Source organism: Nanorana parkeri, unplaced genomic scaffold (genome assembly GCF_000935625.1).
Source record: "Nanorana parkeri isolate BGI_ZX_2015 unplaced genomic scaffold, ASM93562v1 scaffold887, whole genome shotgun sequence".
Lineage (NCBI taxonomy): Eukaryota > Metazoa > Chordata > Amphibia > Anura > Dicroglossidae > Nanorana > Nanorana parkeri.
In genome coordinates, this window is record NW_017307155.1 from 301,051 (window position 1) to 316,400 (window position 15,350).

Consider the following 15,350-nt stretch of genomic DNA (forward strand, 5'->3'; position numbering starts at 1 on the left):
CCCCCCCCCATAAAAAAAAAGATAAAATAAAAAAAATTGCTGTAAATGTAAACATTCTCAATAGACACAATCTTTGTAGATGTGTAGATTGATGTAGTAGCAGTTGACACACTAAGTAGTTAAAAAAAAATAATAAACTAAAGTACAACTAAAAGCTTCTGAATGACAGTCCATACAAGTACCAAATCTGGTTAACGTGTGATCACATGCATCAAAAAGTGGAACCAAAATGTAATTAACCTTCCTTGACCGAGCCAAATCCTTCATTTGTGTCCCACACGCTCCCCCTCCCAGCCACTGCTGCTCACAGTGGGAGGCTTTCAGCAACACAGGCAGTGCTGCCAATCCAGAAAGCAGTGGGCAAGACTAGGTGTGGCCAGGTGTTGATTGATGAGCTTCAGCCTGAGGCCTTGTTCACACCAAGCGCGTTCCAGGAGCAGAGCAGTTACAGACCGGAGCAAAACTGCGTCCAATGTATTCCAATGGTATTTTTAGCTCCAGTTCACATCGCAGCGTTCCAGAGGAGGTAAAAAAACTGCAGCAGGCCCTATTTTACCTGCTCTGGAATGCATGCAAACGCATCAAAAACGCAAATGCCCTGGAACGCACTGAAAGCCCATTTTAAACTTTAATTAATTTGTTATTTCTTTTTTTACCAAAACGGCCCGAAACGCATCAAAAAACACTGCAAACCCCACTGCACTGCGTGTGCAGAAACTCATGCAGATCTGCTCTGCATTTGGTGTGAACAAGGCCTTATGAATCAGCAGTGACAGGGGTGTAACTAGAAATCACAGGGCCCCATAGCAAAATTTTGTATGGTGCCCTGTGATGTCTAGTTATGCCACTTGCAGAGCCCACCTGATAGACCAAACAGCCCACCTGAGAGTGACCCTGCATAGCCCAACATAGACTCTCTATGGCGTGCTCTGCAGGGTCTCAGGTGGGCTGCACACCTCTTACCTGTAAGGGCGGTCCGCCTCTGTGGTCGCTGGGCCCTGCCTCCTCTTCCGTCCCCGGGCCCCGCCTCCTCTTACATCACTGGCCCCTCCTGCTCTTAGGTCGCCGGGCCGGGCCCCGCCTCCTCCTTCACTGCAAACGCCGGGTCCAGTCTCTTTTGCAGCAGCTGCTGGCTGTCACTGACACAGCTCAGGGGCAGATGTGAGGAAGAACGCACCACTGCACACATAACTGACAGGTTGTCAGTGATCTAACAGCGGCGCGTTCCTCTTGACAGCCAGCACCCTGATATGCCATAGCGGCCCGCACGGCATCAGAGGGATGCCCTGGCCGGGCCCCCCTGTGCCCGGGCCCCATAGCGGCCGCCTGGGTCGCTATGGCGATTGTTACGCCACTGAGCAGTGACAATGTCAATTGCCAACCACCCTGTAACATCTCATTCCACTGTAGTGCATCCAGACACAGCCTACATGAGAGTGGCAAGTCTGCTCTGAATTCAAAAGCAGTGCAGCTTTGTTGCCCCCCTATCACAAGATGCTGCATTAGGTGGACTTCACTGGCGAGACCAACAGGTATTTGTGGGACTTTGCAGGGGAACTAAGAGAAAGCTGTGAATGTGGATAAACTTATAATCAAGTGCCGCAGCAGGTATTGTTTTAATGGGAGGCAAGTGTTCTATATTTTGCAAGCATGCGAGTTAGAGAAAGTAAACTGAGTGGAGGTGTACTTATCATTCAAAAACACATTCCTAAGCAGTAAATCTTGTCTAGAATGTAGACAGACCTGAAAGTAGAGTTTAATATTTAATGTAACAAGAGATAAGAGTGAAAGTGCTGTTTATAGATCACTGACTAACTATCAGCACCAACAGTGTCAAAAAATATCATTGTAACTTTCCATGACATGTAAACAAGTTAATCTGCGCTTCTGGAGGGGGGTGATAATAAAGGAATAAATGAATTAAAATTAAATATGTGAATAAATTGTGAAAGAATAATTAAAACCCGAAGCTGCTCTGAAGAGGGATGAATCCTAATATGATCGAAAAAAGCAAAGCGCTAGGGGAAAAAATGTGCAAAGGAGCGAAGGGTAGGTGTTCGGGCAAAAACCGATTTGTAAATCTGTTAGGTGTATAGCTGTGTAAAAACCAAACTAGAACACTATAAATAAATAGAGAGGCTCCAACTGTATAAGTTATACAATTAAAATCAAAAAGTCAAGTCCAATAGATTATATAGTTAATAAGTGCTAATAAACATCAAAAAACGTGTCCAAATAGGTAAAATAATCCGGTGAACGGTGAACTCCGTGTGAAAGAATGCAAATATACAAAGATAGCAAAGTGCTTGAAGATGATCCGAACAGCCCAAAGGGAAGTTGAAAGAAAGCTCGTAGCTCGTAGCTTCATCGCAATATAACCCTTATCATGTTATTATTAGATTGGATTAGTTTTATTAAGATATTTAATCATGTTTTCTGATATTAACTGCTATTTTAAGGGATATTTGAAACGATCTGCTAAGTCTATATTTTAATTGTTCAGTGATGTGTCTGTTTTTACGTTTTCGTTACGCTGCCGCCCAATTGGTTTACTTGGAATTGGGACCAATTAGCGGAGTGTATTTATATGATTCACCTCCTGTCTCTTGCATCCACTCCCCTTCTGAGGAAGTCACATGACGAAACGCGTCGAGGAGAGTAGATGCTGAGTTTACAGACACGAGGTTTTATGCTGGTTTTTGTGCTGATTTTAGCTGGCCGAAAATTCTTTTTGCCTTTTTGCCTTGTAAGCCTATTTCTTGAATAAAAAAACTTTTTAAGGCTTTATATATTACGCTATGAAGGTTCTCTCTTTTGTTCATCTTTAAAAATCTGCGGGACATACGGCAAAGCACTTTGGTAACACTCCATCCGAAAGGATTGGACTCCTCATCCCTGAGATGCAGCCAGCGGCATAGAGGGGAAAATCAAGTGTTTCGGCAGCCGGGACTCGCAGAGAAGTCTTCTATGCTCAAGTCTAACCACGCCACCACTCGCTACGAGCTTTCTTTCAACTTCCCTTTGGTGAGTACCCACCCGAGAGGGGCTGTTCGGATCATCTTCAAGCACTTTGCTATCTTTGTATATTTGCATTCTTTCACACGGAGTTCACCGTTCACCGGATTATTTTACCTATTTGGACACGTTTTTTGATTTTTTGATGTTTATTAGCACTTATTAACTATATAATCTATTGGACTTGACTTTTTGATTTTAATTGTATAACTTATACGGTTGGAGCCTCTCTATTTATTTATAGTGTTCTAGTTTGGTTTTTACACAGCTATACACCTAACAGGTTTACAAATCGGTTTTTGCCCGAACACCTACCCTTCGCTCCTTTGCACATTTTTTCCCCTAGCGCTTTGCTTTTTTCGATCATTGTACCACTTCATTGCCTGCATAAAAAGGGCAGTGATAAAAATGCACTTGCTCTGGTTCTTATGGCAGCCATTTACAGAACCTATGAAAAACATATACAACACAATAATAATATTCAAATATTGAAGAAAATAGCACGCCATATGCTGAAATATGTATAATCTGTCATTGTCATCTGTCATGTATAATCTGAGCCTCTGTACAGAGTGCTTCTCCCCATTGAGAAACTCATGAATGAAGAGGAGGAGGTTAACAGTTGTAATACCAGTGAGCAAGGCTCAATAATAGCTCATGAGGATTTTAATTTAGTCCCCAATACTGAGAATTCCCACTGGAAACCAGTACATAAGAAACGTAAAAGAGAGAGAGAAGGGTTAGCCATTCCTCCTCTAATTGATCACGATCCCAGTTCCCAAAATAGAAGACCCCCAAAACACTTAACCCGTCCTAATATACCCCTCTCACAACGGTATCATCCCTTAATGGAACAAGAGGAGGTCAATCAGGAATCCCCGTTTGGACCTAATGATTTAACCCCCAAAACACAGGTTTTTCCGGAACATACCCGCCACAATCCCCCCTACAAAGACACATTTTTAAGGAGACACATGAGTCATCCACCCCAGAGAGGAAGGCGCCCTCCCTGGACATACAGAGACCAAACGGGATGGGAAGATCGTACGGAACGGAATTGGGGAGACCAAACATATACAAGGGGAAGGGGAAGGAAGGGTCCTTATGGGAATCAAAGACCCCACTTCCGAAACCAAAAACCACAAGGAGGGGCTGCAGAGGAGGACGGAAATTACGTAACAAGGTACAACAGAACATGGTAACAGGAGGCATTTTTAATCTAAGTTCGGTCCCTCTTAGTGCTGATGAGGAGAGGGTCCTAAACTTGGGATTGAAGTATGCCCCCGTGCACAATCTAAACAAATTTTCCACTTATGTAGACCTTCAGAAATTTATTAGAAAACTTAATATAAAAAAGTACTATTCTTCCTCGTCTAATACGATTATACCTAACACCACCACCACCCATGAGAGAAAATATATATACACTCCACTTAAAAACAACTCTATTTTTAATCCCAAAAATAATTCCAATCACTTCGTCGAAGTATTTAAAAGCTTAGTGGAAGAGGACATTAGGTCCCTAAATATAAGACATTTTAAAAATAAGGAATATATTAATAAAGGAATTGAGTCTCTTGAGGATAGAAAAGACATTGTCATTAGGCCCGCGGATAAAGGTGGAGGGGTCGTCGTGATGAACAGAGCTTACTATGAGTCCGAAATGAACAATATTTTACAAACTAAGGACACTTATAAACTTCTAAAGAAAAATCCCACTTATGAATTTAAAAAGGAATTAACAGTTTTGATCAATAAGGGTTATAAAAACGAACTAATAACGAAAAAAGAAAAAGAATATTTACTACCTTCGGTGAGTAAATTACCAACTATCTATTTTCTTCCTAAAATCCATAAGGATAAGGTTAAACCCCCAGGAAGACCCATAATTAGTGGTATTAATTCCCTTACAGCACGACTTGGGGAATTTATTGATTATCATTTACAGCCTCTGGTAATTAAGACTGAAGCATATTTAAAAGATACTAAGGATATATTAAAAATACTCTCTAACCTCACAGAAGAGATCAATAACGATATCACATTAGCTACCGTAGATGTAGCTTCTTTATATACCTGTATACCCCACAATAAAGGTTTGAAAGCTATTAAGTGGGCTTTTTGTAAATACGGACACCTTAAGGTTAAACAATCCGATTTTATATTAGATTGCCTCCAATTTGCTATGGAAAAAAATTTCTTTTGGTATGGAAATAACTTTTATTTACAAGAGAAAGGTGTAGCCATGGGGGCTAAATTTGCCCCCAGTATGGCTAATTTATATATGGCCCAGTGGGAGGAGGAGTATGTTTTTAATACATCAATTAAATCACTGGTCCTCTGGAAACGCTATATAGACGATGTCCTTATCATTTGGAAAGGGACACCATCCTCTTTGGAATGTTTTATTAATAGTCTTAATAGTAACGATTTTAATTTACGTTTTACATCTACCATCAGTAAATCCATGGTACATTTTTTAGATTTAGAGATTTTTAAGATCGAAAATAATTTTAAAACCAAAACTTATTTTAAACCTACCGATAAAAATGGATATATCCCTATCCAGAGTTGCCACCATTCACATTGGCTGAGAGCCATCCCTAAGGGACAGCTACTACGGATCAGGAGGAATTGTACCGACCAGACAGATTTTCATGCACAATCCCAGGTTTTAGTTGATAGGTTCATAGAAAAGGGTTACAGGAGAAATGATTTGCATATAATAAAAGATAAAGTGGGGAAGTTAGATAGAGGAGCTCTTATACATCAGGGTTCCAAAAATAAAAAAACTGATGTTCTCCCAATATCTTTTATAACAGATTATTCAGCACAACATCGTGATCTGGAAGGCATTATTAAAAAACACTGGGGCATTTTGAAAAGAGACAAAACACTGAGCACCTTACTCCCCCCCCAACCCAAAATTATTTATAGAAGAGCACCTACCTTAAGAGACAAAATATCGAAAAATGTGATTGATCCACCCACACATACAGTCTCTTTTTTTGAGGGGGTTGGTTTTTACCCCTGTAAGAGATGTATAGGTTGTAGAGTTACAAGCCTCAGAACGAAAATTAATTCCTTCAGATCCAACACCACTAATAAAGAATATAAAATAAAACCATTTATTTCCTGTACCAGTCGATATGTAACTTATCTTTTAGAGTGCCCCTGTGGTCTCCAATACGTTGGTAGAACCACTAGGGAACTTAAAAAAAGAATAGAAGAACACATTAATAATATTAAAAAGGGATTCACAAAACATAGTCTTTCCAGACATTTTAAACTGGTCCATAACCAAGACCCTAGTGGTTTAAAAATTTGTGGGATCGATAAAATTAAAAATCATTGGAGAGGCTCCCACCTCACTAGAGATATTTCTAGGAATGAGTCCAAATGGATTTTTCTTTTGGACACTATGGCACCCAGAGGACTGAATATAGATTTCGATCTTAACTGTTTTCTCGCTAACAACTAATTAATATTTATTGGGATTCATAATTATTTATTTATTTGATATTATCCATTTCTTCTTCAGTTTCACATTATTATGTTATTTAATTTTCACCTACCTAGTTATTAAATGCACGGTGCATTATTATTACATTACATTATATTATTATATCTTTTATATACTAATCATTATATTGTTTAATGTATATTATTTAGTTCTCGATCACCCTTCCACATATACCCCAACATTGTTAGGTCCATTTCACACAATTTTAGCCTTCGCCGTATATTATTTTTACACATTTATGATCTCTCTAAATAGATTGCGCATATTTTTTCACAGTTGATACACTTCTCACAGCACTATATTTATTAATTAAGATCTAGTTGTACATAAGTTTCAATTGTATTAATTTCGTTTATGGATCAATTTGTTTATAGATCGACCCTATTGTGCCCTTTCACTCTGAAATTGACTGTCCAATTATCTATTTTTTAGATCGGCTGTATATACCTCTAAATTGATATACAAGCCTATGTAATATTTTTTCGGATTGCAACCTCCTTTTGTCGGTTCTATATAGAGTTCTTAGTCTATTTTTTATCGTAATATAACCCTTATCATGTTATTATTAGATTGGATTAGTTTTATTAAGATATTTAATCATGTTTTCTGATACTAACTGCTATTTTAAGGGATATTTGAAACGATCTGCTAAATCTATATTTTAATTGTTCAATGATGTGTCTGTTTTTAAATTGATATACAAGCCTATGTAACATTTTTTTCGGATTGCAACCTCCCTTTGTCGGTTCTATATAGAGTTCTTAGTCTATTTTTCATCGCAATATAACCCTTATCATGTTATTATTAGATTGGATTAGTTTTATTAAGATATTTAATCATGTTTTCTGATATTAACTGCTATTTTAAGGGATATTTGAAACGATCTGCTAAGTCTATATTTTAATTGTTCAGTGATGTGTCTGTTTTTAAGTTTTCGTTACGCTGCCGCCCAATTGGTTTACTTGGAATTGGGACCAATTAGCGGAGTGTATTTATATGATTCACCTCCTGTCTCTTGCATCCACTCCCCTTCTGAGGAAGTCACATGACGAAACGCGTCGAGGAGAGTAGATGCTGAGTTTACAGACACGAGGTTTTATGCTGGTTTTTGTGCTGATTTTAGCTGGCCGAAAATTCTTTTTGCCTTTTTGCCTTGTAAGCCTATTTCTTGAATAAAAAAACTTTTTAAGGCTTTATATATTACGCTATGAAGGTTCTCTCTTTTGTTCATCTTTAAAAATCTGCGGGACATACGGCAAAGCACTTTGGTAACACTCCATCCGAAAGGATTGGACTCCTCATCCCTGAGATGCAGCCAGCGGCATAGAGGGGAAAATCAAGTGTTTCGGCAGCCGGGACTCGCAGAGAAGTCTTCTATGCTCAAGTCTAACCACGCCACCACTCGCTACGAGCTTTCTTTCAACTTCCCTTTGGTGAGTACCCACCCGAGAGGGGCTGTTCGGATCATCTTCAAGCACTTTGCTATCTTTGTATATTTGCATTCTTTCACACGGAGTTCACCGTTCACCGGATTATTTTACCTATTTGGACACGTTTTTTGATTTTTTGATGTTTATTAGCACTTATTAACTATATAATCTATTGGACTTGACTTTTTGATTTTAATTGTATAACTTATACGGTTGGAGCCTCTCTATTTATTTATAGTGTTCTAGTTTGGTTTTTACACAGCTATACACCTAACAGGTTTACAAATCGGTTTTTGCCCGAACACCTACCCTTCGCTCCTTTGCACATTTTTTCCCCTAGCGCTTTGCTTTTTTCGATCAACTTTCCATGACAGTGGCATTTAATGAATAGGGGTGAGAGTAAATATTTACTGGCTATCCTCCAGTCTAAGTACAGGTAGCCAAACGTAGATCAATTATTGGACACTTTTTTTTTATTCCAACGTCACGTACTGCGAGCCTTGATTGTTGAGATTTGGATTTGAATAGACTTGAGACCTTAAAAGGAGAACTAGGAGGCGAGTGAAAAATCACTCAGACTCATAGTTCGAGCCGACATGTGACAATTAAACTATCACACGTCAGCTCGGGAAGGGAGGGAACACATACCGTTGCTTGCTCACTTCTCGATCCTGTCCCTACAGAGAGGCGTGACTGTCATGGCTCCCTGCAGGGATCCCCCTCACCCCCCCTCCCCCTGTCCGATCCTCCAGCTCTAACTGGCGGAACGGACGGGGGAGGGGACAGGTACAGCTGGCTCTGCCTCTAGATAGGCAGAGCCCGCTTTCACTCAAGCAGCTGGGTGGATCTCAACAGTAATGTCGGGATCGGTCCTGGCTGCGGCGGTCTCAGTATACCGCGAGTTGTAGCTCGCGGTATACTGAGCTTTGGGTCACGGGAGGACGCTAGTTTGTGTCCTCCCATGACCCGTAGGAGAACTATGGGGAAAAACACTGACCCCCATGGTTCGCCTTCAAAAACAATTTCACCCATATGGTAATCATCATCAAATTCATAAATTTAAGGAGTCAGTTTTTAGCCTATGGACATGTTGCACAATAATCACAATATTACTGGCTTTTTGTGTCACTGCATTGATTCATAGCAGCAGCATCGAGTTCATTACACAGCAAAACTGGAACTTCCAGTCTCATATGAGCTGATTTAGTAAAGGCAAATAGGCTTTTCTATTTTGCAAGGGAATTCTACCTTAGCTTAGTGAATAAGGTGAAGCTCTGCTGACTTTCACCATTCAAGCATGTCACATGTGATCCTTCTCCAACCACATCTGTTATCATCCAATCATTTTCCTTGCATGTGATTGGGCATTCGTGGCCAAGTGAATTTTCACCACATTCACTAAGCTAAGAGAATATTCCGTTCCATAGTGAACAGTCTATTTGCCTTTAGTCAATAAACCCCATAGTCTTTAGACCAATCAGTTACCTATAGCTAGAAAGGTTTCCATAAGAAATTTACATGGTCTAAAATTATACAGCCAACATAGGGTACCAAGAGACAGGTTCCCCTTAAGCCTACGAGAGCAGTTGGACATGCAAGAAGTTGACTGCAGTCAGACAATAGGATTGGTCAGCGGGTTTATCAACAAAAACCATTCGGCTTAGCAGAGCATTTTTATTGCTCAGAACAGATGAGAGGCCCTGGCAGATGCGACTTGCTCTGCCTAAAGTGACACTAAACTCAGGAGTTAAATCTTAAAAATGCATTCAAGTACCATAACTATTAAACAGAAATCTTATTTGTGTATCACTCGGCTGTAGATGCTCCAATCATCTCTGAATTGGTGCGAGAAACAAAAGCAAAACAAAACAAAAAAAAATGACAAATAAACAACATATCACTTTACATCTTCAAGTGAACAACCTCCATACTATGAGGTTGTTTGGTTAGGTCACTAGACATTGCAGGCAGGTTCTCACAATTGGCAATTCCAGCGTAATCTAGTCTCATTGCTATGCAATAATAACATCTGGCATATCACACAGGACATTCGGGAGGATATGTAGGTTTGGAAGTATGAGCAATCTTTCAGGACAATGGCCTGTGATCAGATGGTAGTAGGACCCAAGAAAAGTTGTAGGACCCAAGAAAAGTTGGTTTCTTGGGTCCTACAACTCACTGAGCTTTTGTGGGCCCCAGTGCATATCGATTCCCAGTCATCCGTCTGAATGTCTTGGTCCAGTTCCCTCTCCCAGGTGGCTCTCAGGGTGTCAGATCTGGCTGGGGTAGATGGACGTAGTAGGCCGTAGGTCCAGGAAATGAGGTGTCGGGAGGGTCCCTTGCCCAGACATGCCTGCTCAAAGCTGGTCAAGGATCGAGCAAAAAGTGTGCGGCCATTCTCCTCGAGATGCAGGCCACGCCCCCCGGCTCGATGCTAATTGACCGGGATGCCGACATCTAAGTTCCATTTAGCTAAATGCATTTTAGAAGCACCAAGACGAAGGGGTTTAATATCTTACAGCTCATTTACTTTCTAAACCAGCCACGGCCTGAATACAAATGTCTCTCTGCCAGCAGCTGCAGAGTGGGACCTGTACTCCCTGTGGGGAAGTAGTGGTCTCTCTACATAGGTTCAAATGGATTATGGCTTCCGCACAGAGAGCAGTGATCCCACTTCAAGCTGCTTTGTAAAGAGTCTCGGGCGGCCGCAAAGGATCTTGGGGCGGGCACATGCGCAGTTCAGATGTTCGGCCGGGAGACGAGGAGAGACACAAGGTAAGTCTATGGAACAGAATGCACTCGCACAGACCCTGTGGGACGTCAAAGGAGAGGAGGACAGAGGAGTCAGCGCTGGATCGGAGACCCGCACCAGCGCTGGAGGCACAGCTGAAAAAGGACAGTGAAAAAGAAGAAGATGATCCGATTAAGGCATTATTTAACCTTTAATGTCACTTTAAGGATTTAAAAACTCACCTTTTCTCCTTTAAACATTGGAAATCTTCCCCTCCTTCCCCCTTGTTTGAAATCTTCACTGGTTATGGAGTGCTTGGGCAAGCAGAATTCAGGCAGAGCCGCCCTGTTAGTGGCTCTACCTGAACCTTGCTCCACCCTACTGGCAGACACCACACAGCCAATGCTAAGAGTCACATGACCCAAAATTTCCCAGGGTTACAGGAAATTGGAAGATTTTTTGATCTGTTATTACCATCCATTATTATTTCTCAGACGGGCATTTTTTAATTAAGCAGCATTCTGTTTATAATTAAGGTTTAATAACTTGATAGAAACAATGTAACAAGGAAGTACAGAATATAACCAGAGGACAGTATATTAAGCAGGTAATAATTAAAAAAAATTCCCGTCACAGCAGATTTGGTATGTATTCCTGTAACAAGTCACTGACACACTGAATGCATGCAGTGTACTATGTTTCCATTGATACAGAGCCAATTCTACCACTGTGCTGGTTAGGGTTACCAGATGTCCCATTTTTAGCAATGCCATCCCTTATTATTAATACAAATATTTACTATTCCCCCATTAACCTCAGTCTGCAATGTATGACTAATAAAAAAAAAAACTAATCTGTAGAGTCTGTGCCACAATCTTATTTATACATATTTAAAAGGGTAACTGCACTTTAAAAATATAAAAATGGAAAAAATAATAAAAAAATAATAAGCATATATAAAAAAAATTGAATGCAATATGGAATGCCTCCAAAATGTCACTTCCTGCTTCTGTGATTGGTTGACTGATTTTCCCAGAAGTCTGTACTAAGATACAAGTATCATTTTTGCCATCTCTTGCAATAGGAATTTTGTTGATGGTGAGATACTCCCTAAAGCTGGCCATACACCTTACAACCATCGCAAGACTTTCGTCTTGCGATGGTTGTATGGTAATTTAAAAAACGTACGATCTGTCCCTTCTTGGACAGGCAGATCGTACTTGCGATGATCGCAAGCCCGCCCCGCTGAGGTGCGGGCTTCCGATAACTGAAATGCTGAACGGGCAGTGTGCGCTTGCGCACATCGGCCCGTGCGGCATTTCCCACGATTATCGTTTGATAAATCGGCAGGTGTATGGGCACCTTAAAGGTTCATTACTACTAAAGGGATGCCGACACTGCACCTTTTCTCATTACAACACAGAAAGTCCACCAGCTGGTTATAATGAACCCAGACCCTCCCAGTCAGGGATCAGTCTGGAAAGGACATGCTGCAACAAACAGTGCTTTCTTCAGAACAGAGTTTGCTAAAATCCTTCCAATGTACACAAATCACCCAGAGAGGATTAGCAACAAAAGTGGAATTGCTCTTTAAAGTGGACCTATTATTAAAGATCACAAAATCAACAGAATACATCAGTACTTTGAAACCCTGTATTATTCTTAGTAATATTTTGTCTCTTTTTTTCTGAATTAAAATAAAATGCTCAGTTGCTTCTTTGTGTGACCTAAAGCCTAGGCAAAAATCACATGGTCTCTCTGCCTACCAGAGTTTGATCTGTTCTTCCACCCAGTACTTCCAGACATGGTGGAGTCAAATGAAGAAATAAAGTCACCAGCACTCCAAATGGTAATTTAGCAATAGTCCATTTATTGACACATTGCCATTCTATGCAAGCCCTTTCGGGACCTCAAGGGGTCCCCTTCATAGGGCTCAGAATGACATTTGAGCTTGATGAAGGGGACCCCTTGAGGTCCCGAAAGCGCTTGCATAGAACGGCAATGTGTCAATAAATGGAATATTGCTAAATTACCATTTGGAGTGCTGGTGACTATTTCTTCATTCGAGTTTCTCACGGTGCCACCCGTGGTCACTACAAGCACCCACCCGTCTTCACGGGTCCTTAGATGTTCCGGTAAGGAGTGCAGCAAGACCTCTGGTTCCTAATGGTGGAGTAAGTGACACATCCTTTGCCTTCCAACAATGAAGCTTTTGGGGGCTGCCAGCCAGCCTACCAACCACCAACCACTCAGCATTGTCACATAAGGCAGGGGCATGCCATAGATTGTGCAGTTATCAATACAGAGGTACTGTCCTTATTTTGTGGGACATTATGCCAGGATTGGGGCAGCAAGGGGAGTGGACATAAAAGAGTGTAAGCCCAGGGTGGTTGTATGGGTTTGGATTTTCCATTTCCTTTTAGAACAAGTTAACGTTAAGTTAATTTTTTTTCTTCCTGAGTCATTGACTCACCCTTCTCCAACCCCATCTGTTATCTGATGCAGGTGTAATGGATCGATTCTATAAGCGTCACACTGTATACCCATGGGTACATTTTTTGATCTGGCATTAATCCAGTGATCTGAAATTCTTCTTAATTAAGGTCGGATTTACTATTAGCAGGTCTGATCTATGGACAGCAGTGGAAAAGAGAGGGCGTTTCCATGTATAGTGGTCAGTGCCCCCCCCCCCGGCCCCCCCAATCACCCTGCCCCCACAATCATTAGTAGAAATACAGATATCTCATTGTACACATGATCATTAGATCCTTTCTTACAGATCAATAAAGTAAAATGTGAGAGAGTTCATCCCAGCACAGTAGTGTTGGTTTTGGCACCGACGTGTGCCTTCTGGCTGCAGTGCCAAAAACCTGGCCTTGGACTTTGTTGCTTTTCCCAGCTTTCCTAGCATTGGATTTCCCAGCTTTCCCGGCATTGGTTTCCCAGCTTTGCACATACATTACAGCCACTGGCAAGACAGGTTAAAAAAAAAGAGAGTGATGGCAGAAAAAGACTAAGTGGTCCATCAAGTCTGCCTATTTATATTAATTTTATACTGTTTTGTAATTTCTTTTTTCTGTATAAAACTCTTGTCTGAGTATAGATCTACGTTTGTCTCAAGCATGTTTAAATACATATGCTGTTGAACGACTCGCTACCTCTGCTGGAAGTCTGTTCCAAGCATTAACCACTCTTTTGGTAAAAAAAAAAAACTTTTAAAAGGTTAGTTTTAAGTCTTCCTCCTGCTAATTTGAGATTATGTCCCAGTGATTCTATTCTCATGTTTACATTGAAAATATTGCCCTCCTGAACCCTTTATGTATTTAAAGGTTTTGGTCTGGTCTCCCTTTCCCTTCTTTCCTCAAGGCCTTATATATTAAGTTCCTGCAGCAGGGGCATCCTGAGGCGAGCAACAAGTCTCTGAATCTGCACATTGAAATTAAAAAAAAAACGTGCGGCGGCCATATTGCCCGCTGGCGTGTCCATACGCACGCATGCGCATAGAAACAATGGTCGCCATCTTGGTGCACCAAAGAGGGTGGTGGGTCTTCTTATGTGATGTCAGATGCACCAAGATGGCGGCTCCCATACAACGCATTACTATATACCCGAATATTCGGGTATAAAGGGATCCAAATGCACATCTCAACAATTATTCTTCAGTGACAGAACTCATACAAAAATGTAGGTAGACGTAGAGGGGGGCTGTATTTCACCACCATTGCCCTACTTTGGAAATATTACATGCATGCATAAATCGCCCTTGCATTCTTTCTGCACCTTTACCCCTTCCTATACTGCCTCATAGCCTTCCATTGTTTCAGCCTGAGGAGCAGAGAATTATGACCATTAACCTTGAGATTTCTTAACACTCTGGAGCACTGTCCTGCTGAGATAAAAGATCTGCTGTTGATCATATAAAATGGCTGCCTAAATTTCCCGCCGGCGCTTATTCTTCCTCTGCGACAGCACTGACTGAGAGGCAGTTCAGTTACATATTCTTAGGAGTGCGCTCTGTGCGCAAATTCCTCCCAGTCAGTGCTGCCACAGAGGAAGAATGCACGCCGGCAGAGACTTCTGTTGCACCTCCTTAATGAGACCGGCTAGCCGCACAGATGTAGACGTGAAGGCTGGCTGCAATTGCGATCATCTTACCATTTATATCAATGTGGCAGGCCAGTCTCATTAAGGGGGCACACAGACTCAGAGCACACTCCTAAGAAGGAAAACGGGACAAAATAGATTTTTTTAAAGAAACGACGGGACAGGGGAAGAACAAGAAGAAATAACGGTACTGTCCCATTTAAAAAAACGGGACACATGGTTACTAGCCTACATATATGTAAAGCATCGCAAATATATTAATGTAGGACAGTGATGTCACTCACTCAGTCTTCTCGAGGTATAAATGTACAGGTTTCCCTTCCACGGGCAGCTTGTACTGGACCCGATCTGGATACTTGCTCTGGAGAGACATAACATTTAAGAAGGTGAATAAAGATTAGAGAATACATTGTATTATTTCTTAGTATGCCTTCAGCTCTAATTGTTTAATACAAAACATAGAAGATGAAAAGCAGTCTGATACACCTCTAACTTAAAACCCAACTCATGTCAAACTTTTATTTACATTTTGGATATCGTGCTGAAG

At 41.0% G+C, this 15,350-nt stretch overlaps 1 protein-coding gene across 1 annotated transcript in view; it reads right to left on the reverse strand.

Annotated features, from left to right (window-relative positions):
• Positions 1-15,350, reverse strand: part of LOC108794698 (zinc metalloproteinase-disintegrin-like crotastatin) — a 58,244-nt gene that overhangs the window by 28,665 nt on the left and 14,229 nt on the right. Inside the window, exon 3 of the mRNA XM_018565786.1 lies at positions 15,088-15,164. Within this exon, the coding sequence (XP_018421288.1) occupies positions 15,088-15,164 (77 nt within the window). The remainder of the gene's footprint in view (positions 1-15,087; positions 15,165-15,350) is intronic.